This window comes from Fonsecaea multimorphosa (assembly GCF_000836435.1).
Source record: "Fonsecaea multimorphosa CBS 102226 unplaced genomic scaffold supercont1.24, whole genome shotgun sequence".
Lineage (NCBI taxonomy): Eukaryota > Fungi > Ascomycota > Eurotiomycetes > Chaetothyriales > Herpotrichiellaceae > Fonsecaea > Fonsecaea multimorphosa.
Window position 1 is genome coordinate 211596 of NW_015971658.1, and position 24638 is coordinate 236233.

Here is a 24638-nt window from a genome sequence, read left to right on the forward strand (position 1 = left end):
TTCTCCTTCCATCTGCTTGAGTTTCTCGTTTGTTCAACCCTATTTGGAGCTTGTTGCGCGAAACGCCATTGTGGGACTAGCGACTTCTATGACCTGGAAGCTCTTCTTTGGGTACCTATTGCCCTGAACATAATTACGATCTCTCACAAGTTACAACACGAACTACGCACGTCACTCATCATTACCGACCCTCGGTTAAGTGGAGGACGGCCCTCCACGTTTCGATAACGTCGCGGCCTTACCTCGCTTGTCCACTGGCCCAAGCTAACAACACTGGACTCATCAAATTCACCAAGCTGTCCCCTTCCCGTGCTTTCCAGGGGTGCTGTGACTGTTTGACCTGGCGGGACGGAAGCTGAAGATCAAGGGACAGACGGCCTTCTACTTGCTCGCTTTGTCGCAGGCGTTAGATCTGCCGTGTCCCCGTCGTGCAGGGTGGTAGGCTGTGTCCCGACTATCCGTCGCCCTCCGCCTTTTCCAGGCTCGGTGCTTGCCACTGGGGAAAGTGAATCTCGGAAATCGTCATCTACGGGTAGGCTGAAAGCCTAAGCCTGGCATCCGGTGGCCTCTGGCCCTGTTCCCAGGCGTCCAGACAAGCAGACTGCCCAGGTCTTCCTACGAGTAGCTACCTGGTACCCAAGCTGTCTAAGAAAACCACACCCCCTCCCCGGAGGCAGCTTAAGCGCCCGCCCGGCAGCGGCTAGGTGGAACGCCCGGAGAACCTTCTACCCAACCCCTATTTCTAGTACGTACTACAACACCGTGTGTGCTCCTCCTCATCACCATAAGCATCATTGTTCATCATCCCTTTTCCTGTTTCCCCCGTCCACATCTCACATCTCCGACACTGACTTTTGATGGCGCCGGCTCTTGGTAATCGGCATGCGTCACAAGACTCGTCTCATGGGACTTGTCAGACCGCCGTGGCCAATAGTGCTCCCGTCATGCCTATGACTCAGGGCTTACTCATCGTACAGTTCAGCCAAGATCTCGCGCTCCTCGAATTTCAAGCACCGCAAAGAGTCCGCCAGAATCACACCAGGCACACACCAAAGACAAACCCGCGCCCGCCAAAGCCTCCTGATCGCTGCCGCCAGACCTTCTCCAGCGGTCTCCAGAACCTGCATTCCATCTCGTCATTCCCGAGCCCTGCTTCCCTATTGCGGAGCCCGCCCACAAGAGCCCAGCCGCTGTGCCAGGGGAAGCGAAAAAGGGCAGAGAAGGTGAAAAAAAAAGACAAAAAGCCTTCCGACCCACTGCCCGCCCCGACATAGAGGCAAACGCCCACCCCCCCCCTTAGCCGATGGTCCCCTCGTGGGCGCTCCTAGAGCTGTGGACACCCCCTCCAACAAGACCAAGACCTGGTTCTGTTTAGCCGGAAGCGCCCGTGCAGGTGGCATTCGGGGGTAAGACCGTCGTGCTGCTCGAGGGACCGCTGCTGGGTGCTTCTCACCTGCTCGCCCGAATCATTGCCTGCTGGTGCTACTGGTGCCCGAAGCCCATGCAGTGGGCGTGGTCCCAGCGGCAGAGGTAGGAGTTGTGGGCTGATTTTCCTGGGCGTCCCCCGAGCCTCCAGTTCGGCGGACTCTTTTGGTCTCAAAAGAGCCATTTCAATCTGAGTGATGACGGACCCACATCCGACCTTCGCCTTTGATCACAATCATGTCACTCACTCGGATACGACGACTACTGACTCCAATCTGATCTCCCCAGCCATCTCGATTTCGCCCATGTCCAATGGTCGTCGTACGGGAGCTGCCAGTACAACCACTGCGACCGTCACCGGTATTGCCAACGGTCCCGGTTCGGTTTCAGGGCATGGTCCAGGCCCCAAAGCTACTAATCACCCCCATACCACACCCAGTGCCCGTGCCTACACAACTATCTCTGACCCTGATGCCGAGTCTGCTGACGCCGCTAATCCTTCCCCAGACACGCGACCTGTCTTTCTCTCAGAGGATTTAGAATATCCTACCGTCACTGTACATGATACAGACCCTCAACACCACCTAGCGGCTGCCTCTACTTATGCAGCTCCTGCCGCTAGCTATACCCTAGGCGTCCCAAGCTTTGGTTCACAGCCCTGGGCTGCTCCTTCTGGACCTTTTCTCGATTTCGCGCCTCAACCAATATATGAGCCTACTGGGGAGTTGATCCACGAAAACATTCACACCTTTGACGAGTTCGACGCCCCTTCTATTTCGAGGTTTCCAATTGCTCCCTCCACTACTCCGAGGAATCCGCCACCACCAACAAGCAGCGCGGCCGACGTGGCCACCACTACCAATGGTAATGGTTCGGTGACGGCCTTCATCCCGCCTTTGCTTCCTCGATCTGCTCTGAAACGAAAGTCTAGCTCTGTTGCAACGACCCCGACCGAATATCCCGGCGACAAGAAAGTCAGAGTATTACCTGGACCTGCACCCGGACCCGAATCTGCCGTCGCAAATAATCGCTTTGTCACCTTTGAGCGGATGTCAGGCGTCGGACCAACGTCCCCTGATGAAGGATCTACCTCTTCAGACCTCCCAGCTGGCTCCAGGGCACTTCCAGGTGTGTCTGCCGGCAACCGCAGAACCCGCCAGTCCTCCGGCTCAACTCCTAGACCATCAGTGCTTCCCACGACTTCGTCACAAACCTCGACCCGGCAGAGAGGCACGCGCACTTCCTCAGGACATCCGCCGTCAATCCTCCCTCCTGAGAAAGTCTTCCCCATTCAGATTGGGTCAGACCTGTTCAGGTTATCAGGAGCCTCTATATCTTCCGATGGTGAGAACTCGGGCAAACAGCACTCTGGGCGGCTGCGCAAACTGACGATTCAAATAGCACCATCCTATTTTACTCAGTTTTTCGAGGAACAAATCCGACAGAATGAGGAATCCGGCGGCGTCAGAACGCTTTATATCGATCGAGATCCTGCGACTTTCCGAGACGTGGCCAGGCATTTACAAGGTTCTCCCCCTCCTTCTTGAGCAGTTGCTCTGGCGCTGACAGTTGATCAAGGCTACTACGTCAAACCAGTGGATGGGAGCCATTTTGTGAAGCTATTCGCGGATGCTCAGTTCTACAGCTGTAGGTCAGTGCGGATTCCCTGTGATCAATGCTGATTTTCCCTCTAGTGCCTCGCCTAATAGATCAGCTGTTCGAGTCTGAAATCTTCATCCAGATCGGAGAACGACATTTTCAGATCCCCAAAGACATCTTTTCAGAACCTGGGAATTCACCCAACTTCTTCTCTCTAGGCTTCGCAGTTTTCTTTTCGACACCCGGAGAGGTTTTTCCCGGTTTAGACCGTCGAGGACTTCTTCGTCCACCTTCGATAACTCCACCTTACGTCCCTGGTCGATCCGCTGAGATTTTTGCAGAACTATTGCATCTGTTACGAGGCTATCCCCTCCATATTAGGAATGAATCACATCGAGCCGAATTACTACGAGATTGCCGCTACTTCCATCTGAGGGGGTTGGAGCAAAAGATCATTGCCCACGAGATCAGCTACAATTCAGAGAGACAAAAACAGGAGATTTGTCTGCGGCTGGAAGACGTCAAGCCATCGGGCGTGGCCTACACCAGCGACGACTCTCTAGGTGAGAAGTCTTCGACCGGGGGGTGGGTTTACTACGCGAGACCCTTCGTAGACGACACTTCCTACGAAATGGTTGTCGAAATTGGCGGCGAAAGCACCGTGCTGGACTTGACGGACATGAGGGCAGATTTCCATGGACTAGCCAAGGCTCGCGTGTCGTCTCTGTTCCAAGTTGTGGCCAACAAGATGAACCTTCCTACGAATGCGCCATTGGGACTGATGATGTTATCTGGAGGGAGGACTTCGCAATCGGCCAGCCCTGGACACACACCCCTAAGTGAAGACCGCGTAAAGGTGCGCTTTGAGGCCGCAACGGACATATTACTGGACGGAGAAAGCTTTGAAATCGACTTCGAAAGTTCGATGGGTCAGGTCATGCTCCATGGGCCCTCAACTGCGCCCAGCGAATCGGAGTCGGAATCGGATGTCATGAGTGAAGGAACAACAGTCAAACCAGGTCCCTCAACGGCTGGAGGGCAACAACGCCGTCCTCAAACGCGACAAACACCGGCAGGACCTCCCTCGCAGACAGCTGCAGCCCGCGGATCCCTACCGATTCCCCCAATCCAGACGACCAGACTTACGGCGCCATCGGCAAAAAAGAGGAAGAGGCAAAGCAGTCAAGGAGAACTTGGGGAGTGGACTATCCGTACAGGACAGTGGCGACTCCGAGTGCAACCCAACTCTCAAGACTCAATACGGGGAGGATTCGAAATAGTTTTCGTTGGAGTCAAGATCGACGCTTTCTCGAGCGAACGGGCAAGGAATGCCAGACGGGCATTCCTTAATTGAATCCATCGGGGCCTCTGCATTAGGACTATCTTTCCCTCCTCCTGCCGTCCTGGAGTTGGCCTGAGAACCTCACCACCTTCCGCGATTACTCAAGCTGGGTGGCGTTCCGCCACACCGACCTTGGCAAACACCTTCCTTCGTCGCATCTTACCATTTTCGGCAACTGCTCCATCTCGATGGATTGGAACAATATCACGACAACAACAGCAGCATCCAGGTGTTCTTTGCCTTGTGGAAGTTACATCTTCGTAACCTTCTGTCCGGGAACCGGAGCATAGCTCAGGCAGGGTATGACTGACCGGACGTTCCTACGAGCTCAGCAGCCTTATCCATCTCTGCCTCATCTCGCCTCACCTCGCCTCACCTCATCTGACATTACAACTGCATGACACGACATTGCATTACATAACATTGCGAGTGGCGCTTTTCGCATTTTCTGCCATATACCTTTCTTCCTCTCATTGGAGGGGTTATGTTCAAACAATATAGCCTATTTGTTGTCAAATTCTGTCGCAGGCGGTACATTTGGTGCAGATAAAAGCCCGGGATCGGAAAATGGAAGGTTTGCTGCTGGGACGAGACGGCAGCCTATCTTGCTCGTTCATTTATGTGTTCCACTGCTCTCGGCTGAGGTCAACTTGTGCTTCATTGGACCCATACGGCATTTTTGGATGCTTGCGCATAAGCCCGGCCGCGTGTACTGACATGCTGGATTGGGGTTCGACAGCCCAACGAGATTTGCGTCAGCGCGGAGCATATCAGTACAAAAACTACGCGTCAATTGTATACAACAGCATTCCCCACCAAAGGCTGAAGAAGAAAGGGTGAGCTTCCCGTTACGGGAGCAATATACCGGAAGGACCTTTATCCAATTTAAGCCACCAATAGGAAGGGCAGTCTTGATAACCCTGCGGCACCGAGCACCCAAGGGGTAACCGCGGCCTGCGGAATTTCGGAGGAGATGCAGAGTGTCGGAGCCTTGGCCACTGGCAAGGCATTCAAGCCGACATCGATGGGGCCGGATGCGGTAACACCAAATAGCCCTGGTATCATGAGTTCAAGAAGGTGGCGTCCAGCGTGGCAATATCGACATCGTTGGTGAGATTCTCGCTTATGCATGGAGCATTCCCCTTGGCTGGCGCCGTCGAACCCGCACCTGCTCGCTTGCACCAACAGACTTATCAATACTCCAACGTGTGCCTTTCTTCGAACAGTCTTGCAATTACACAGTGGAAATCTTTTTGAGATGGTGCAAGATCCCAGTGGCGATTATATGGCTGGCTCGTGCGTGGCTGGACCCAAGCCTCAACAAATGGTCTGTGGCTTTTCTCTGCCGTTGTCCTTACAGACTGCAGACTAAACCGAGACATTGGGAATCGGCATTCTACACACTATACCTACGCCTTGTGTCACGTTTCAATATAACACCATTAACCAGGCTAGGTAAAAGAACAACCACGTTTGGCTTTGTCAGGACACCACACGGGCGCCGTCAATTCTTGCTGCACTCTTCAACTATGTCTTGCGAATCAAGAGGTTGGGCAAACTGAGACCTGGACCCTCATTCCAATCCCTACCTCCAAAGCGCCCCGTACCGCCGGCTAATACCAAAGGCCAGACGAGTAGATGAGTCAAAGAAACTTGACGAATTGAGCAGCCGGAATGCCAACGAGGGTGTCTTAAAGACCAAGGTCCTGATCAAAACGGCCCTGGAAGCAGGAAGGGCGAATCTCTACGAAAACAATGCCAAGCACCGACAAGAACTGGATTCGTCAGCAAGGCAGAGTGACAAAGGCGGCCGGCATATTCTCAGTCGCTTGCGCCTTACCGAGGACATGATATCCATAGAGATTGGGGAACTCTCTTGTCTCCCAGCCAACACAAGTGCGCAATATCTATCTGCGGCCACGCCAGGCAGCCAACACTGGAAGCGAGGAGCTTATTGGAACAGAAATGTACCAGAAGCCCCGGGGAAAATGTGGCATTTCTGGAATGTGCGGTGAAGAGGATTCACGATCCCCAGTCGGACCTGACCTCTACGAAGCTGGATAGCATTTTCTGTTTACGGAATCGTCGCCGTCAAAACCCAGGGATATGAACCTGGTTGGATCTGGGCCAGGCACCTGACAGCGGTGAACAGAGGCCCCTGTGTTCTTGACTACTGCATAGCATGGCATAGCACCGCATTGCATTGCCTATCATCGCATCGCATCGCTACGACTGCTAGGTTAACCTCCCTTACATCTTAATACATAACGCTAATTCCAACAACTGTGGGCTTGCCTTCTATACCTGTAAAGCAAGTGACATTCTCTGCATACAGTACCTTTAGCTCGTTAAAACTCGCCACCGACACAGTTGTCGGTTAATGACCGTTTTCCTGCTGCCTTTCTAGGTAATCAGCTACGAGTACTAGGCTACCTCTACCCGTGGACACTAGCAAACAAGGCCACATCACCAGGCCATCCCATTCTGGGATTTCGAGGGCTGAACTTTAACCCCTTTTACTTGTTTTTTCTCTCGTCCGACGGGAAAAGCAATCCCGCGCAGCGTCAGCGCCGGATGCTTCTCACTTCATACAATACATTTTCGGTTGGATTGGCCAGTAATTGCGAGGAGTCCAGTTCGCTGTTTAGGGTGCGGAAACGGAGCTCGTCTTTCAAGATTTATTGCAACATCCGCAGGGAATGGCCTCTGTAATGCGACAGCGTCGTCGATAGTTGCATTGGCATGACTAATACCCAGGGCTTGGGATTTTGTGAAGGAGTTCGAGGTTTGCCTGACTCTGACCAAAATATTACTGCCTCGGGCAGTTTTGGATGGGGTTTCTTTTTCTTTCTCACACTGTGGCTCATTGCAGCGAAATCCCTCCGCTGCCATGCTCTTGCCAGAGAAAATTGGACGATTTCAGTGGTCGACTTATTTTCCCCGCCAACCAGATAGGAGTCAGATCCAGCCTTCTTCCTGGAGAGCACTGGGCGGTACAATCGAGCCTCCGAGATCCGCCCAGTCATGTAGCAAGGACAGAAAAGGGCGGAAGAAGAGGGAAACGCTGACAAAGGAAGGATTGCATCCAAGTGCTACGAGTGGATGGGTGGGCCCAGCTCCAGGTTGACTGGTAACCCAAGCAGGCTGAGGTCATTCTGGAGCTGGCGAGCTGAGCGGTTTGTGGATATGCAATGAGGCTGTAGAAGTCCGGTGGGAAAGAGTGACATATGGCTATCTCGTAACAGCATTCTTCTGCCCTTCGCTTAATCGAGCGGATATGCAAGGGTCGTTGTCGGGAATTGGTGTCGCGCGGTACCCGCCTGTCGATCACTTAGTGCACCTCGTAAACGAGGCCAGCCTCCGATTCTGGAAACTGCATTGCTACCTACCTGCAGGGAATATAGAAAAGTGTCTGCCCCCGTGGCGTGATGTCCTGGTTGGGCCACCGGGGCCACTTTCATGTAAAAGCCGAGCTTGACGGCCACCGATCAACGTGGTTGGCCCCAACTGCCTCCATAACTCGTGTATTATTCATCAGGCATAAGGAATGCCCCGTTGGGCTTTAGTCTTCGTCGTTTTGGTCGAGACTTCGGGGGGGTTGACATGCGGAGTGGTGATTACGCAAGATCCGCTAAGGGACGCGCCAGCAGAGCTCGACGGAGAAGCAGGTCCTGGGGCCGTGTACCACTGCGAGTCACTTTGGCCCAATATGGATGGCTCATCGTATTCACAGATCGGAATTGGACAACGAAAGAGCCGAGTGCGCCCGATGGATTGGTCGTAGGAAGGATGATTGAAGCCACTAATCATGCTGTAATCACTCAGCCTTCTGTCTCTCTGTACATGAATCACGTTGGACGGGCTGATATGGGGGCGGAGCAGCTCGTGTCGCTCGTGTCGTTCGTGGCAACGAATAGCAAGTACTCGGTACGCTTAGAGCTGCTCGAACCTTTGCTGGACCGGGTCCTGCAAGAAGCTTCAGAGCTCTAAGAGGCTGATAGGTAGTAAGCCATGCTTGCGCAGCAGATGAGGTAATGGACCACGGGACGATACTCGTACCTCTGTGGGCCATTGCCCAAAGCTTGCGACTCCCTCGCCTGAGAAAGTTGACGATATGGCTGGGGCTTTGTGTTCTAGCGTCCTCTGGCTTTCGCCTGGACGCTCTCCAAGATGAAAATATTGCTAGCCCCTTAATTCCATGGTTATTAGTGGAGTACCTCGTACATAATTCGGCAAGTGACTCGGGTAGTCGGACTCACTTACCTCTAACTTCTTTGAATTGCTCCTTGCACTGGGCTTCGGGCTTGGGCTGCAGGGCAACTGTTTGCTACTCTGCAATCGCTCACAGGATCTGTGGAGGTTGCGGAAGTGCAGCTCTATACTCCTTCTTTCCCTGTTGTGAAGGATCACTGCGGACCCTTTGCTCGGTTGTGGGATCCAATGGGAACCCCCTGTTTCGCAACCTTTTAAGGAAATTCGTGGCCCTTCAGACTTCAGCCTTCCTCAGTCAAGCTACCTTTGTTCGTGGAATTGTCGCTTGCTGGTGTCCAATGAGGCTTTTGAGCTCTGACCAGATCATCTCATAGATTCAGCATCACGTTCTGAATACACCGGAAGGTAATGTGGTATGTACTCGTAGGGCCCGTCAAGGCCCGATTGTAGTGTTGCGGGACGCTTGCGTCGAACAGCCCAGGGAGGCTAGCTGCGGAGCTGGCCACATGGTGGAGGATTGTGGGAACCGCGAACGATGCGAGATGAGAGTTGGAGGGTGGTTGGAAGGATTTGAATTTCAAGGGCCTGCTGACGTACGAAAGCCTTCATCTGACTTTGTCTGCTTGGGCCAGAATACATTTGGGAAGTGATGATGTGGTCAGGAGAGGTTCAATTGGGAGGATTCATGCTCTTGTCGGGTCGAAGGTGCCACACAGTATCCTACACGCCTCCTGCGTACGTATGTTTTCTCTTTCTGGGCATATTCTCTGTTGAGGCAATGGCAATACCGTAGCAGGCAATAGGGGCGCCGGCCACGGGTGAAGGCGGGATGGAAACGTAGGAAAGAGGCAATGGTTGGTTGAGGCAACGGACGCTGGTTTCAATTGAGGCTTAAACTTCATGTAGAGCAGGTTTTTGTTGCATGATCTCGGAACCCACGGCCTGAAACGATGGGAGATTGAGCAGAGAGAAGTGGAAGGCTTGATGGCAGGCCGAGCTCATCGACGAGAAGCTTGAGCTGGACAGTCTCAATAAATAGATCTGCAGGTGCAGTCAGTGCCACTGCAAAGCACAAGCATCTTGAGGTGTTTTGGGATGACGAGCCACCAATGGTCTCTTCTCTCGTGTTTCTGCAGGAAGCAACGACAGCGAATCCCGTTTCAAAATTGTTCTCTGCTGTGCATTTGGCAAGATATGTGCCTGGTTTCGTGGAATTTCGGCATTCTACATGAAGTTGTGTGCTTGAATTCGAAGACAGACGACAGCTTGCTGGTATGGCGCATGCATGGGCGTGTCTGGACTACACTTGGCCCCTTCTGCAAGCACGGGCCTGAAGCCACCCTCCCAATCCAAGGTACAGCAATGAAAAGCTCTTGATGGGCAAGTTCGATCGACTTTATATCATTTCAGGTCCAGGTTCATACCATGTCCTGTGGACAGCGTTATATTCGAGGTGGCTCAGAAGCAGTGAGACGAGACCCAGACGGTTGTCAGAGCACAGGAGTATGATCCAACATGAAACAAAAGTCCTCGTTGGATACACAAGACTTGTTCACCGCTGCAGCTGGTGATGGTTGGCACGATTTTGCTTGTAAATACTGCTAGGGTGGTTCAGCACTATGAGTACATAAAAGAATGTGTTTTCCACAGCAACTGAGAAGAGATCCGTCCGGGAGGACGATTGTGTGGATCCCTGTAGAAGCTGTTGACATGTAGGGTGACCATTTCGTTCAGATTTTCAAAGTGCACGCCATTGCGAAGAACAAGCAGTGAAGACATAAAGGAAGGACATAAGTGGACAAACTCGGTCGCTTTGTATATGGGGCCCATTGAGGTTTCACGCATAACAAGCACCACCTGCCGCAATATAGAAGAGACCCATGAAGTAGAATGTCTTCTGCACAGAACCAAGAAAGGCCAGGGGCACATTTTCTGATTCCAAGCTGGGTGTACATCCAAGATATCAGCGACATCACACGAGAGGAAGACTTGATTGTGATGGTAAAGGTAATGTCTGAGACAGCGTGAAGGTCTTGTCAAGCACGATCAGGCTGTCAATACGCCAAAGTTGACACTATACCATCGGGTTGACGTGTATATCCTCAAGCCAGATCTAGAAGGCCCGAAGCTCAAGGTTTACCTCAGGCCAAAGAGAAAGGAGAAGTATTCGTTGCCGGGTATGGGAGGTGACAGGACATGCCTCCTGCAGCGACATCAAACGGAGCCAGCAATTTCAAGATAGGGAGTTGTTCGCCATAGCTAGCTTCTTTTACGAGCAATACTGTTATTGATCAGAAAGGCCGTGACGCAAGGTGCAAGCACAACGGTACTATGTAAGGCCGAAGGGCGGTAAGGCCATGATTTCTGAGACAAGTGTGGGTGAATCGTTCCACTTGTAGAGAGCTTCCTGCACGTCATGTGTGACTTAGACAGCTGAGAAGCGCCCTCTTTGAGAAGTCGTCAGTGGTTGGTGCTGTCGCTTATAGCTGTATCGGCTTTGCGCTTCACTTCTGGAAAAACGTGATGGCCACTCCGACAAGTGAGATCCAAGGTAAGGTCGTCGCAGTCTGTCGGGGTTTGGCCCTTCCTGCAGCTGATGACAAGTCGCACAATCTGTCGTAAAGCTGTTAGTGCTCAGGAGACAGTGCTCCAGGTCTTGCGAGGGTTGCTTTCAGCACGGACTCGACTTGTCTCACAATTTGGGCTCTGGTCGGATCCAGAGTTCAAAATGTGCAGTGCACCGCGGAGCACATCTTTTGGCAGCAACTTGCACTCACTTGCAGAAATATCTCCTTCTACCACTGAAGACCTTCTCGCTCGGTCACCTATAGCCATGTTGGTGGGGAGCTGGGCCTTGGGTCGAAGCATTTCCTGGGCCAGGCTGCAGAGGTGGCTCCAAGATGTGATAGGACCAATGAGTCTCTATACGGACCAGTCAGACTTCTGCTAGTCTCCCGAAGTAACTAAGTCCCAAGTGGGAGGAAGGAAATTGGCTCTCATAGGGGCTTTCCAAGGCCGGTTCTGATGCAGGCTCATCTCAGCGGATCTGTGCCAGCATGTGGATATGTGGATATTCCAAATCGAACAGCGAGCACTCGCTGCAGAGGTAGTCAAGGCCTGCGGGCCTTCGGAGAAATCATTACTGTTTCCGAGGGCCATTTCTCTTTGGTGTAGTTATAGTTCGTCCTTCCCCGGCGATCGTTGGTTTTTACGTTAACTTGATTACTAGATTCGGTTTGGATGAAAGGTGACCAATATCTTGCTAATCAGCGTTATGAGGTCGATGACGCTCGAGAATCGTCGGCAATTGTAGTAGCCTTTGCTCAGGGGCTCCGCAGACCTTGCAGCCACCACAGGCCACGAGCATGTTCGCTCAGGCACCTGAGGATACCACCTTGAGAAGCACCGAGGCGTCTGGTCACCGCCTTGGAAGGGACCGTCGTGGTTGTTGCCGATCGCTTCGAATGGCCCTGCGTCCTGGGGGCTAGTCAGAGACAGAGTGTCCAGTCCCATTCAACCACCTAGTCTGCAACGCAGTCAGGCTCAAGGTTTGGAGGAAGCCAACAGTTGATGGTCAGAGGGTTGCAGCTCAACTACGACATGGTACATGCCTGCATCCGCGTGACCGAGACCATTCTGGAAGACCTGCTGGTCGCAGGATGGAGCATGATTCAGCTTTCCAAGGGCCTGGAAGCCTCGTTGACGGTTCCCCTTTATGGATGATGGCTGGATATGCGGCCCACGTCCAACCGCGGCCAACAGCCACCTGCGACGTGACTCAGCCAGGATCAGGCGAGGACGAAGAAGCAATCCCAGCTTGAGATCAGAGGCACAGACGGAACCAAGTCGACTCGGGGGAAAATCGTTGCCTACAGCAGCAGGTTGCATCTCAGGAGGAGATTGAGTTGCATGCTTCCCCACGCTCGCACAAATCGAAGCTGATCTCTATGCAGAGACATCAGATACTTGCGAGTTTTCTTTCCGGCCATGGCACACAAAGACCGATCCTGTATGAGCACGATGCTAACAGATCAGTAGTCATGATGACCAGAGCACACCCTGAGCCCTGCCTTACTGATCCTCCCAGTCGCACACGAGTGGGAATTCGCGTTCCGAAAGCAGAATATGCCTTTCTCGAGGTTGGAAGGAGGTGGAACAAAGACTTGAGAAGAAAAACTTGGTGATCTATACATACTCGTTGAGGTCGTCGAGGAAAAGCTGCTGCAACTCGCGAGACTGTCTTGTGTCAGATCATAGGTGTTGCAGCCGCCTTTATCAACTGCTCCAAAGTCACGTCAGGACGAAGGCGTCGAGTGGAAAGCCAGCCACGAGCATTGCTTGCCTTTAGCAGCTTTTCCCGAGGATAGGATCTGGCATGGAGGTAAAGAGCCGATGTTGGAGTAAATCATGCGTCCGGTGAGTCGAGCCGGACTTGAGCAGGCTCCATGCCAACAGCACTGTCACCTATGGTTTGGTCGAATACGCCTCCGTCGGATGGAGCCAAGTGACCAGTCACTCTGGCTTCTCGCATTCAATAAAAGGAGTGAGCCTAACGATCAATACGGCTTTGCAGTGAAGAAAGTCGATGTAGTTCCGCCCTAGGCCGTTTCTTAGGCATTGTCGGCAGTTCTGGCCTCTGTTCCCATTCGTCGGTCAGAGATATGATCCAGGAGAGAACAGGGTATGTATTGGAAAACAGACTTGGGCTTCTGGATAGTGCCACAGGTCGACGAATTGAGCCATAGTTACTTGCCCAAAACTTCTTTCTCTAGTTGCTGCAGAGCCGCCTCGTACCTCTTTTTGATGTCTACTCCCTCAACGCTCAGATTGAGCTTGGAAATTTTGGTCTGCCTATGAATCGACACTGCGTCAACGCCTGTTCCCGGCGTTGCGTGCTTGACCTTGCCTCCAATTTCACGCCAAAACCAAGCTGCTTCTCTATGTTCAACGAATGTCCATGCATGGCCAGCCCTGCCAGCCCGAGCAGTTCGACCTACACGATGCACGTACGTCAAAGGACTGTTGGGGACATCGTATGAGATGACATGCTCAAGACCAGGTACATCCAGACCACGAGAGGCGCGGTCTGTGGCGATCAATACTGATATCTTTGACTTGCGGAAAGAAGCCAAGGCTCGACGTGAGGAGGCAGACGAGGCAGTGCTGCGCGTTAGAGTCGAGATTCCAGGAGCCAAAAGAGGATCGATGATACATAGCAATCGGGAGAGCCTGGTAGCCGAAGCGGTCGAGCGCGTAAAAATCAACGCTCGCGGTGCTCTTGTGGTCTTGTGACTCTCCGGAGCCTTCTTCGCGCCGAGACTGGGAGCAGTCGAACCTTCACGCGAGTGTGATTCAGTGTCCGTAGATGAATCACGCTCGTCTTCTGACGATTGTGATGATGAGGATGAGTTGAACCCGGCGTCTGACTTTGGTGAAGGACGGCCAACACTTCCATCCGAGCCCAACGGCTTTTGAGATAGTGCGATATGACTGTGAAGAAGCTGCAGGAGATATAATGGCTTCTCGGCGCCGTTAGTGACAGGAATAACGGTTTCTCTGAGGGTCCCAGGTAGATAGACAACTTCACTGTCTTTATGCGTCAGCTCTTCAAGCCTTTCGGGTGGTGCGCCAACCCTATCTACTCTCGACTTTTCTGGATTACCACCCAGAACGACCAGTTTCGGGTTCCATAATCCCACAGAATTCAGCTTAGATAAATCGCGGGTCATGGTTGCAGAAAGCAAGACCTTGATGACATTTCGTCTCGGGAGTGTCATCCTCATGTGGCGGAGTATTTGATCCCTTCCTGCGGTTGCCGCCCGCGACTCTAAGGTTGGTTTGACCACAGCAATCCATTCTTGATAGCTCTCATTCAGCAATCTGTCAGCTTCGTCCACAACAAGCCACTTCAAGTCATCGAGAGTGAAACCGGAAGTAGACTTGAGGTGATCGACTAATCGACCAGGTGTCGTGATGAGCACGTCCACTTTGGATTTATATCGTGTGACATAGCCCGCTGACTCCATCGGATCAGCATCTTTCACATTTTGAGCCAGCCTTGAGAGCGAAAAGTTGGCCCAGTCGATAGGACTCTGTTGCCATTGCTCGTACTCCTCTGGATTGAAGATCTTTTCCTCTTTTACAAGCAGATCTTGCTCTTCGGTGAGAGATTTGCTTCCCACGGCCGTTGCAAACTTAAGAGATGTCCCTGCTGCACAAATATCGCACAGGTCACGGACTTGCTTTACAAGCTCTCGCGTTGGGACAACGATAACAGCCCTGAGCTTTGTACCTGGGATGTCCTTCAGATCGGCCACAATGGGCAAAACATATGAGAGAGTTTTACCGGAGCCTGTAGCAGCCGATACACAAAGGTCGCCGGGATGATGATCAGCACCATCAAGTAATAAAGGTAATACTGATGCCTGTATCGGTAATGCATGTCGCAGGTTTTGTCTTTTCAGATTTCCCAACAATGGCTCCTGGATCCCGAGTGACTCGAAAGACGAGGTCGAATCCAAAGGGACGGTCAGTGGGTTCTCTTGCCAAGGTGGGAGGGTAGAGTAGGTTGGTTTCTCTGGAACTACCTCTATCTGCTTTGGTTGAGGTATGGGTTCAAGACCATGGAGCTCTGGAGGCGGTTCGTCCAATGCTGTGTCGACCTTCGTTTCTATCTGGTCCTGTTGTCTTGCCTTTTCATATTTTGTGAGCAGTGCGGTGTGCTTCTGTGGATATGCTGCAACATTTGCCTCCTCCTCTTTTTGTTCACCTGTCTTCCTCCGCTTCTCCTTCTTCTTCTGTGTCAGGCTGTCATGCGCTCTTTGATTCCCATCGTCCGAGTTCAAATTGACACGTTGCAATTCATTCGAGGCCTTGGCCTCAACCGTAGCTGAAGTAGTTTCAGACCCTGCAGCCTCCGCAATGCGATATTTGTCCAAGATTGCCTTTCCCGTTACATCTGAAGAATCTTCGACGGCCACGGTGGCTTTCTTTGGAACCGGGAGGGGGGACGTGTCAATGGGCTGGTCTGGTGTCTTTGAAGATTTCAGCTTCTTGCGTCTCTTCTCATGGATCGCCGCATCTTGATCTCGCTTGCGCTTATCCCCATTGGACACAGGTTTCTCGGCGTTATCTGCGGTGCCGGTACTGCTTGTCGTCGCGGGAACGTAGCGCGCATAGAAGCCAGACATGTGGCAGGGCTGTTGACGCTAGAAAGGCTGCAGAGAGAGGACAGCAGGAGCCTGTTCCCCGAGGTGTAGTCTCGAGCCTTAACAGACAGTTTGGAGGTGGTTGAAAAAAGTCTGGGAATTTCGCCGGCAGAATTTTCTCACCGCCTTCGGACTCGTGATGGCCGAGTTCCCCCTTTTCACTTGGTCTTTGTCGCTGGCGATTGCTGACAACCTTGGGACCTGCCCATGGTGACAATGATACGACAGATTCATCCAAAGAACGCAATCATTCTCATTGATGGCTCTGAGGTCGGGTGTGGTCATATTCTTCTCTACGCTCCAGCGACATTCGATGAGATAGGGTCGGCCCACTATGCCTTACAACATTGCCATGGTCAGTGACTTCTTCTTCCCCCAGCCGGGCGGGGTGGAAAGTCATATATATCAGCTGTCGACTAAGCTGATCGATCGAGGCCACAAGGTTGTGGTCATCACACATGCGTACGGAGGCCGCACGGGCATCCATTACCTGACCAATGGACTGAAGGTCTACCACGTTCCCTTTCTGGTCATCTATCGCGAGACAACCATGCCTACCGTCTTCTCGTTCTTCCCCATTTTCCGCAATATCGTCATCAGGGAGGAAATCCAGATTGTCCATGGTCATGGAAGCTTGAGTAGCTTTTGCCACGAGGCTATTCTTCATGCTCGAACAATGGGCCTACGCACCGTCTTTACCGATCACTCACTGTTTGGATTTGCAGATGCTGCTTCCATCCTGACAAACAAGCTACTCAAGTTCGCCCTGAGTGATGTTGACCATGTCATCTGCGTGAGCCACACATGCAAAGAGAATACCGTTCTTCGAGCGTCTCTTGACCCGTTGATGGTTTCAGTGATACCGAACGCTGTGGTTGCCGAGAACTTTCAACCCAAGTCATACGTCCCCAAGTCCAACAACGATACCGGATATATGAGGCCCATGCCACTTCCGCAGCGTCTCGGCCCTGGAGATACCATCGTGATTGTGGTCATTTCACGACTCTTCTACAACAAAGGAACTGACCTTTTGATTGCAGCCATCCCAAGGATCCTGGCAGCACATCCCAACGTCCGCTTCATCATTGCCGGCTCCGGGCCCAAAGCCATCGATTTGGAACAGATGCTCGAACGGCGCATGCTTCAAGACAAAGTCGAGCTGCTGGGGCCTGTCCGCCATGAGGAAGTCCGCGACGTGATGGTCAAGGGGCATATCTACCTGCATCCAAGCTTGACCGAGGCCTTTGGAACCGTCATCGTGGAGGCCGCGAGTTGTGGCTTGTACGTGGTCTGCACGAGAGTTGGAGGTATACCTGAGGTGCTTCCAGCTCACATGACAACTTTTGCTAAGCCTGAAGAGGATGACTTGGTTCTGGCGACCGGTAAAGCTATTGCTGCTTTGCGCTCGGGCAAGGTAAAAACTGAACGATTTCACGATCAGGTTAAGATGATGTATTCTTGGACCGATGTTGCGCAAAGGACTGAACGTGTGTACGATGGTATAACGGGCGCGATCACGGAACAAGAATTCTATGGTCAACATGCTAATGCCCCCTGGAGCGCCTCCCGTGTTCGAGGATACGCACTGATTGACCGATTGAAACGATATTATGGATGCGGCGTGTGGGCTGGGAAGCTATTTTGCCTCTGCGTTATTATCGACTATCTCATATTCTTGTTTCTGGAGATCTGGGCCCCTAGATCGCGTATCGACATCGCACGATCTTGGCCACGAAAGCCCTTCATCAATGACAAGAACAAGCCGGTGGAGAACGGCACATATCGGCGACGAGGCACAGATGTTATGGATCGGCGGAATGGCAGTCTTGTCATGCGTTGAAATGACGAGCAAGATGCCCTTGGACCTCGGATCGGAAACGACCCCACTAACATGGGCGATATTTGAGAGCTTTACAACGGAGCGTCTCCACCGAGAAATGAATCTTCCCTTGAACCCACGGTTCACCGCAGAAGGCAGACTTCTTCAAACAGAACCCAGCCCACCAATAAGGAAGCACCTGCAATATGACTTGGCCAGCCTTGCCGAATCGCGCTGCTTATTTGGCCATCAAGAACGGAAAGCGTCGGAATGCCCTGTCTCTTGCGGTCTTGCGGGATTTGCGCGATCAACTGCATGCGTACAACCAATCACCCATTGACGGCCGCGTGAGGATCCTGCCACCGTTCAAGCCAGGAATACTCGAGGAGCTGGAAGTGGCCGCAAAAGACCAGCACTCCGAAGCTGCAAAAGAACATGGATGGCTCCTTGACATTGAAAAGTGGCAAGAGCACCGACAGGGACTACCCAATGTTATTGTGTTGCGCACTGAGGGATCTGTGTTTTCATCGGGCCACGACTTGGGCGAACTACGAAGATTGAGCCATGATGAAGTAAAGGAGACATTCGCCCTCTGCGCCGAAGTTATGTCCTTGATCAGGCGCTCTCCAGCCCCAGTGATTGGGGTTATCCAAGGGCTGGCGACTGCCGCTGGGGGCCAGCTCGCTCTGACGACGGATCTTCCACTGGCATGTGCTTCAACTGGATTCCGCTTGCCGGGAGCATCGTTGGGGCTGCCTTGCACGTCTCCATCCACTGCCGTTTCACGCAGACTAGGGCATGCATTCACGTATCGGATGCTTGCTCTAGCCGAGCCAGTGCGGGCGGATCAGCTTCCAGGAGGGGCAGTTGATGTGTTTCCAGATGAGGCAGCTCTGGAGAGGCGGGTTGCCCAGATAGTTAGTCAATTGTCAGAGAAGACGGCAGCACAGCCACAGGCGCTGGGCAAATGGGGATATTGGACACAGTTGGGATTGTACGGGGCTACATCTGCGTCGGGGGGTGATGGCTATGAAGATGCAGTAGCATGGACTGGCAGGCTCATGGCTCTGCACGCGAGATCTGCAGATGCTAGGGAAGGTATTAATGCCTTTTTTGAGAAACGGCCGCCTGTGTGGAAGCTCTAGGTCTGCACGACTTCGATGGTCCTGCTGCAGCAATGTCTCCTGCAGGGGTGCTGGCGATCTATTGAATCTCCCAGCTTTTAACGAATCAGCGGAGTTAGCTTACTGTTGGCTACTAGTACATGGTCCATGGCGTTTTACCTGAGCTATTTATTAGCCTCAACACATGTGATGACTTGGATTTGGGGTTGTTTCTATATTACGCGGTATTCGAGGTACACAATCAAATAGTAATCTTGCTACACACGTGCTTTTGTCCACCAACGAGTTGCAGCCGCTGTAGTGAAGCCTAGGCCCTTGGGGGGCCCTATGCGTGAAGCGCGTTGCTGCGAACCTAGCGACACCTGCGCACTTTAGGGGCCCCGGGGCCGACCAGGCATTCCCATTGGGGCACTTCACCCAGAGCCAACCCTCCAGCCCGCCAACCCGCCAACCCGCGGGTCAGAATTTCTCCCGTTTCTTCCGCTGCAATCAACCGAAGTGCCCCTCCTCCACCATCATCGTCTTCAAACGACGGGAAAAAAAGTCATTGATACAGATTTCCCATCACCCCCAGGACAATGCCAGAATCCTCAAGGGGACGACATTTTCAATGGCTCATGGCGAGCCTCAAAAGATCGACACCGTCATTGTCGGTAAGTGCTGCCCACCCAGTCTCCAATACTCTCGACAGATCGAAGGGGAAGCAAAACTGACCATGGATCTCTCGTCAACTCCATAGGAAACGGCCCCTCCGCCTTGATTCTTTCGTACATCCTCCATGGGCACATTCCCTACTACGATAAATCCAGTCCACATCCCGATGCCATCCTCAATGAGAAGCTACTTCGATTGGCCCACGATCTTCTCGATATCGACTTTGACTACTTGACGGAGCATTTTGCGGGTTCGCGGTTTTCTTACTCAACTCAAGCCCTCCCGGTCAACGTCTTGCTCGACACATTAGTGAGGCCTCTGGGGGAAACAGATGACGCCGAGAAAAAGACATGTGTCAGGTGGGCATACGAGCCCTCACGAGCGGTACCTCACATGGTCATTGGACAAACCCACAGCGCGGGCGGACAATGGGTAGAGAATCCTGTTCGTGCGAGTTGGGATATTGGAACCCTCAGTTATGCGGGAATGATCTCCCTCCCAGGCTACGGTTTTGATGAACACTATCAGAAACGAAATGGCCGGCCTATGCCAGTCTACCTCAGGCCATCCCGACATGCTGTGGCCGACTATCTCGCCGAATATCCTTACCATGTGGGTATCGCCGTCTCAGTCCGGAACGGAGAGCAAGTCAGCGGGATTTCTCGTCGTGGCGATGGTTTTTACGTCGCGTCGCATAACATCCTGTGTAGGAATCTTGTCCTTGCGTCTGGAGTTTTCAGCGAACTCATCCAGCCGCGACCTCTACTCCGTCCACTTGTTGAACTTCCTGCCAAACAGATGGGACCGTCTCCGAACCCGCTTCTTGTCATTGGCTCCGGCTTCAGTGCTGCCGATGTGATTATTTCGAGCCCGCCAAACCAAAGAATCATTCACATTTACAAATGGGCTCCTTCAACATCTCCATCTCCGTTACGCGCTTGTCACCAGCAAGCTTATCCCGAATATGCAGGGGTGTATCGCCGAATGAAACTTGCCGCCAACCCTTCCCCTACGCCCAAGGACAAACGCCTGAGAAATCGTCGAATCATGTCCGAATTTGAATCAAGTCGCGATTGGAATGCGACGTACGAGGGACTGCCAAACACTGAGGTCATCGGTGTTCAAGTCACCGACAACGGGCTCGCAGCCATTGTCACTTTGCAACATGCCAGCAAGACCGAACCGCCATTTCAGCGCCATGTGAGTGGCTTGGAGTATGTGGTTGGGAGACGGGGTTCGCTCAATTATCTCTCACGGAGCCTTCTGCGGGAAGTGGTAACGAAAGAAATTGATGTGCCACCGCCTTCAAATGCCGGTCTGATATCAGCGCAGATATTACGCGAGAAGGCGAATGAAGATCTCGAGGTTGCGCCGCATGTTTTTATCATCGGTAGTCTCACTGGCGATTCCTTGATTCGCTTTGCATACGGTGGATGTGCCTACGCTGCAGGGAAGATCATGCGGGACGAGTCTCAGAGTGGTAAGAATGAAGTCGAGTTGAACAAGTCAAGGAACACCGGGGCAGTCAAGGTTTGTCTGGGCCAGTACCAAACACCGGCTTCGTCGCCAAAGATTCCTGCTATGAATGGCCTAGATGGGCATGAGTCGAGTCCTGTGAGCTTAGCGGAAAGAACTGTTATGTCTCTGGATAGACGCAAATAGTGATAGAGCTTCGGGCAGCAGAGATGCAGTAATCCCACCGCTGCAGGACTGGGTTGGTATGTTTCGTTCCTTCGTACATAGAATATAGAAGGCGACAGCATATCGACTTATATCCTGCTCTGTTTCTCTGGCCCGTGAATGCAAGCTGTTCATTTGTTAATATTAGCTCTTGACAGCCTGATGCACGAGGCTGAACCCCCGATAAAGTTACTGCGCAAGGCTTCGGAAACGAGCTCCGAAGCTAATGACGCACACTAGAAACTTTTGGTGTCGATGGCTACCTTGCGAGCTTGTACGTTTGATGACTTCCAAGGTTCTAATATAAAAGCACAGCAAATGGAACACCCTTTACCATTCCGCACATTAAAAAGGGGATCAGCGTGGCTCGAGGTCCTTTGAGGAGACGGTAGCATGCCATGGAGGGCCTTGCGCCGCATTCATGCTGGAATTGGAATGCCATTGACATGGAGACGACCACATACACGTGTAGTGTCGGAAGATGTCTTGGGCCTCGGCTCAACTCGAGGTCATCAGCGTGTCCAGGTACGAGATGAATCAACATCCACCAAACAATCATTTTCGACCGGTCCGAAGGCGACCACCGGTGACCAACCTTCGGATCAACAAAGCAAAAACATCCCCTCGTACGACCCGGACAGTTCCAGCTCTCTCGCCGACGTTGGGCGGCTCATCGTCGACGAGTATGCGCACCTCCGCGCCGACTACGTGACGCCCAAGTATCCGATCGTGCTGGCTCACGGACTATTGGGGTTCGACGAGTTGCGGATTGCGGGGGATCTGCTGCCCGGGATCAGTTACTGGCGGGGGATCAAGGAGGCGTTTTCAGCGAGGGGGATTACGTGCATCACGACGACGGTGCCCCGAACGGCGTCGATCGCCGAGCGCGCGGAGGTGCTGATGGACCAGATCGCACGGAGACTATCTACCCTGGACACCACCGATACGAGCGGGAGCAGCAGTAACGGTGGGGGAAAGGACGTGAACATCATCGCGCACAGCATGGGCGGCCTGGACGCGCGGTACATGATCTCCCGCCTCTCGCCTCCGCCCTCCTTATTCCGCGTCCGCTCCCTCACCACCGTCGCCACGCCTCACCGGGGCAGTTCCGCCGCGGACATGCTGATGCGCGACATCGGACCCGACCTCCTGCCTCGAATCACCCGACTCCTTTCCCGCATGAACGTCTCCTCGGACGCCTTCTCCCAGCTCACAACCAAATACGTCACTCAGAACTTCAACCCGCGCACCCCCAACGATCCCGCGGTCAAGTACTTCTCGTACGGCGCCAGCGCGACTCCCCACCTGTTGAGCGTGTTTCGTCTCAGCCACGACCTTATGAACGTGATTGAGGGGCCCAACGACGGGCTCGTGAGTGTCAGGAGCGCGAAATGGGGCGAGTACAAGGGCACATTGGCGGGAGTCACGCACCTGGATCTGATCAATTGGACGAACCGGCTGAAGAAGATGGCCAGTCGGCTGGGTCTGGTGGAGGAGAAGTTCAATGCCGTCGCCTTTTATTTGGCCGTTGCTGAGGAGTTGGCCAAGGAAGGGTTCTAATGAGCAACTCCGTTAGGGCAATGCCAAATATCTGCATTTCTAGGCTTGGTTGAACACTTTGTCTTCAAACGGCATGCATTCCAGCATGGGTTGGGGAGGGAGAAGAGCAAAAACGATACAAGGATGCCTAAACTGTCGAGCCCGGGCATAAGCAAGACTACTAGGAAAGCTGGGATAATTTGTGTCCTCCGTGAGGGCGGTCGTAGCTCCCTTTTGGACGAACTTGAGCCAATATGTTGTATAGCATGCCCTCTGGGCAATGTCTATGTTCGTAGACGATTCGACTCCATGGCGCCAGCCGTCAGTAACCGCCCTTCCTCAAGAACAACCAGACACTCGACCTGACTCTCACATCGGAACATCAAACCCTGCAGTGCCCTCCCACGGCCCGCGTCTCAGTCCTCTCTCGAGATCTTATCCGGCACTTCAGGATTCGGGGACATGACCGTTTTGATCAGATCCTCGACAACTTTCGATCCTGCGTTCTTCCCTGCCTGGTCGATCTCCTTTACTTTGGCCTCTGCGTCCTTGTTTGCGTCGTCTTCGGCCTTCTTGTTCCCGCTAGATTGCTGCACACCACATTGATAAGCTTTTCTCGACCCTGTCTCGCTGGGCACCATATCGTACGTACCTCGGACTCAAACTTCTTGAACTCTTCCTCCTTCTTCTTTCTGTATTCCTCGATCTCCTTCTGAGCTTCCGATTTGGCGTCCTTTACCCTCTTTGTTCGATCTGACAAGCAGGGGCGCGTTAGACTGGTCTAGAAAATGAGGCATGGTAGGGACGGGATGTTGAAGCTTACATTCTCTGGCTTCAGCAATCCGTTAGCATACGAAGCCTGTACCTTGTATGGGAGACATGGGGAGCATACCTTTCTGGACAATCTTCTGGGCTTCCTTTTCTGCCTGTCCAACAATTTTCAGAATCTCTGCGGCCCGCTCAAGCTCTCATCGTCGACTTACGTCCAGCAGAGTTTGAATGCCCGCCGAGTTTTGGGCAGACTGGTACTGGCATTAGCATAAACGTAACGTTGGGGGGGGTGAAAAGAGCTGTACCATTTTGCTATTGAGGAATTGGAAAGACTGGTACGGAGACAGAGGAGGGGAAAGGAGGCTGCGAGGAGCAAGTAGGAGGATTCAAGAGAAACAGAGGTGCGCAGAGAAATGTTATCTTAAGTGTGGTGGTGGCAGTGTTTCCTTCGATGATGCGCCTGCCCGCCGAGCTCTCTCGCTCTCTCGAAGCTGCGGAGCTCCTCTTCTCCAAACCCGCTTAAACATTTTATTTTCCCTTTCTTTGCTCTGGCTCCCTCACCAGAAGACATCACCTCAGAAAAACTCAGCTACAATGTCTACAGCCTCCAAGATCACCCTCCTCAGCACTATTCTGGGTACCGCCGGCGTCGTCGCCTTTGTCCACTGGGCCCAGACCGCCGAACAAGCGGTACGTACCCTCTCCTTGTAACTCTCGAGCCATCGCCTACCTGATGGGGCTATTTGCCTCTATGTTGTGAGCCTCGAACACTGACTCTCTCCTCCTTGTATAACAGGCCATGCACGCCGGCGTCGTTCGAGACATGGAACAACAACGCGTCAAGAGAGAAAGACAGGCCGACTTTGACATGCAGAGACAGCTGGAGGAGGAATATAAGAAGGTGCAGACCGTGCATGACAGTACTAGCGGTGCTTGACGAATATGCTCCTGCGCTGTATTTCCCTGCACGAGGGCCATCGACCATACCTCCTGATCACCCAACTCCCCGAGCACGAAGAGTTCTCGAATGCGGGCACAGCGAGCAACGGATCGAATTTGACCCTGAACATTACCGCTATTTCGTTGCGCTCGTCAGCGTTGACGGCAGCGACAACCTCGACCCGAAATAATGATGGAACAGACAACCACGTTGCGTCTTTGCTTGCTTGCAGCAGGGTTCACTGCCCTTTGGGCAATATTTGAGGCGTGGAAGAGGTTCCGGCCTGAGGAACGAGGCAAAGCGAAGCGCTTGCGTGCGGGAAGCA

General features: G+C 52.9%; 8 protein-coding genes across 8 annotated transcripts; 6 read left to right on the forward strand and 2 right to left on the reverse strand.

The window, feature by feature from the left end:
* Window positions 1-1622: 1622 nt before the first annotated feature.
* Z520_09481 (uncharacterized protein) lies at window positions 1623-4378 on the forward strand (the record flags this gene model as incomplete). Its single annotated transcript, XM_016779975.1, has 4 exons — window positions 1623-2769; window positions 2827-2952; window positions 3004-3072; window positions 3120-4378. The coding sequence occupies 4 exons, from the start codon at window positions 1623-1625 to the stop codon at window positions 4376-4378; spliced, it is 2601 nt and encodes an 866-aa protein (XP_016628914.1).
* An 8945-nt stretch (window positions 4379-13323) lies between these two features.
* Window positions 13324-15768, reverse strand: Z520_09482 (uncharacterized protein; the record flags this gene model as incomplete). Its single annotated transcript, XM_016779976.1, has 1 exon — window positions 13324-15768. One exon carries the CDS (start codon window positions 15766-15768, stop codon window positions 13324-13326), a length of 2445 nt encoding a protein of 814 aa, XP_016628915.1.
* A 352-nt stretch (window positions 15769-16120) lies between these two features.
* Z520_09483 (uncharacterized protein) lies at window positions 16121-17626 on the forward strand (the record flags this gene model as incomplete). Its single annotated transcript, XM_016779977.1, has 1 exon — window positions 16121-17626. One exon carries the CDS (start codon window positions 16121-16123, stop codon window positions 17624-17626), a length of 1506 nt encoding a protein of 501 aa, XP_016628916.1.
* A 185-nt stretch (window positions 17627-17811) lies between these two features.
* Z520_09484 (uncharacterized protein) lies at window positions 17812-18750 on the forward strand (the record flags this gene model as incomplete). Its single annotated transcript, XM_016779978.1, has 1 exon — window positions 17812-18750. One exon carries the CDS (start codon window positions 17812-17814, stop codon window positions 18748-18750), a length of 939 nt encoding a protein of 312 aa, XP_016628917.1.
* Window positions 18751-19339: 589 nt separating this feature from the next.
* Z520_09485 (uncharacterized protein) lies at window positions 19340-21045 on the forward strand (the record flags this gene model as incomplete). Its single annotated transcript, XM_016779979.1, has 2 exons — window positions 19340-19382; window positions 19421-21045. 2 exons carry the CDS (start codon window positions 19340-19342, stop codon window positions 21043-21045), a joined length of 1668 nt encoding a protein of 555 aa, XP_016628918.1.
* A 411-nt stretch (window positions 21046-21456) lies between these two features.
* Z520_09486 (uncharacterized protein) lies at window positions 21457-22623 on the forward strand (the record flags this gene model as incomplete). Its single annotated transcript, XM_016779980.1, has 1 exon — window positions 21457-22623. One exon carries the CDS (start codon window positions 21457-21459, stop codon window positions 22621-22623), a length of 1167 nt encoding a protein of 388 aa, XP_016628919.1.
* Window positions 22624-23018: 395 nt separating this feature from the next.
* Window positions 23019-23483, reverse strand: Z520_09487 (uncharacterized protein; the record flags this gene model as incomplete). The annotated part of the gene is made up of 3 exons (XM_016779981.1): window positions 23019-23192; window positions 23255-23355; window positions 23468-23483. The coding sequence occupies 3 exons, from the start codon at window positions 23481-23483 to the stop codon at window positions 23019-23021; spliced, it is 291 nt and encodes a 96-aa protein (XP_016628920.1).
* A 484-nt stretch (window positions 23484-23967) lies between these two features.
* On the forward strand, window positions 23968-24310 carry Z520_09488 (uncharacterized protein; the record flags this gene model as incomplete). The annotated part of the gene is made up of 2 exons (XM_016779982.1): window positions 23968-24063; window positions 24170-24310. The coding sequence occupies 2 exons, from the start codon at window positions 23968-23970 to the stop codon at window positions 24308-24310; spliced, it is 237 nt and encodes a 78-aa protein (XP_016628921.1).
* Window positions 24311-24638: the final 328 nt, after the last annotated feature.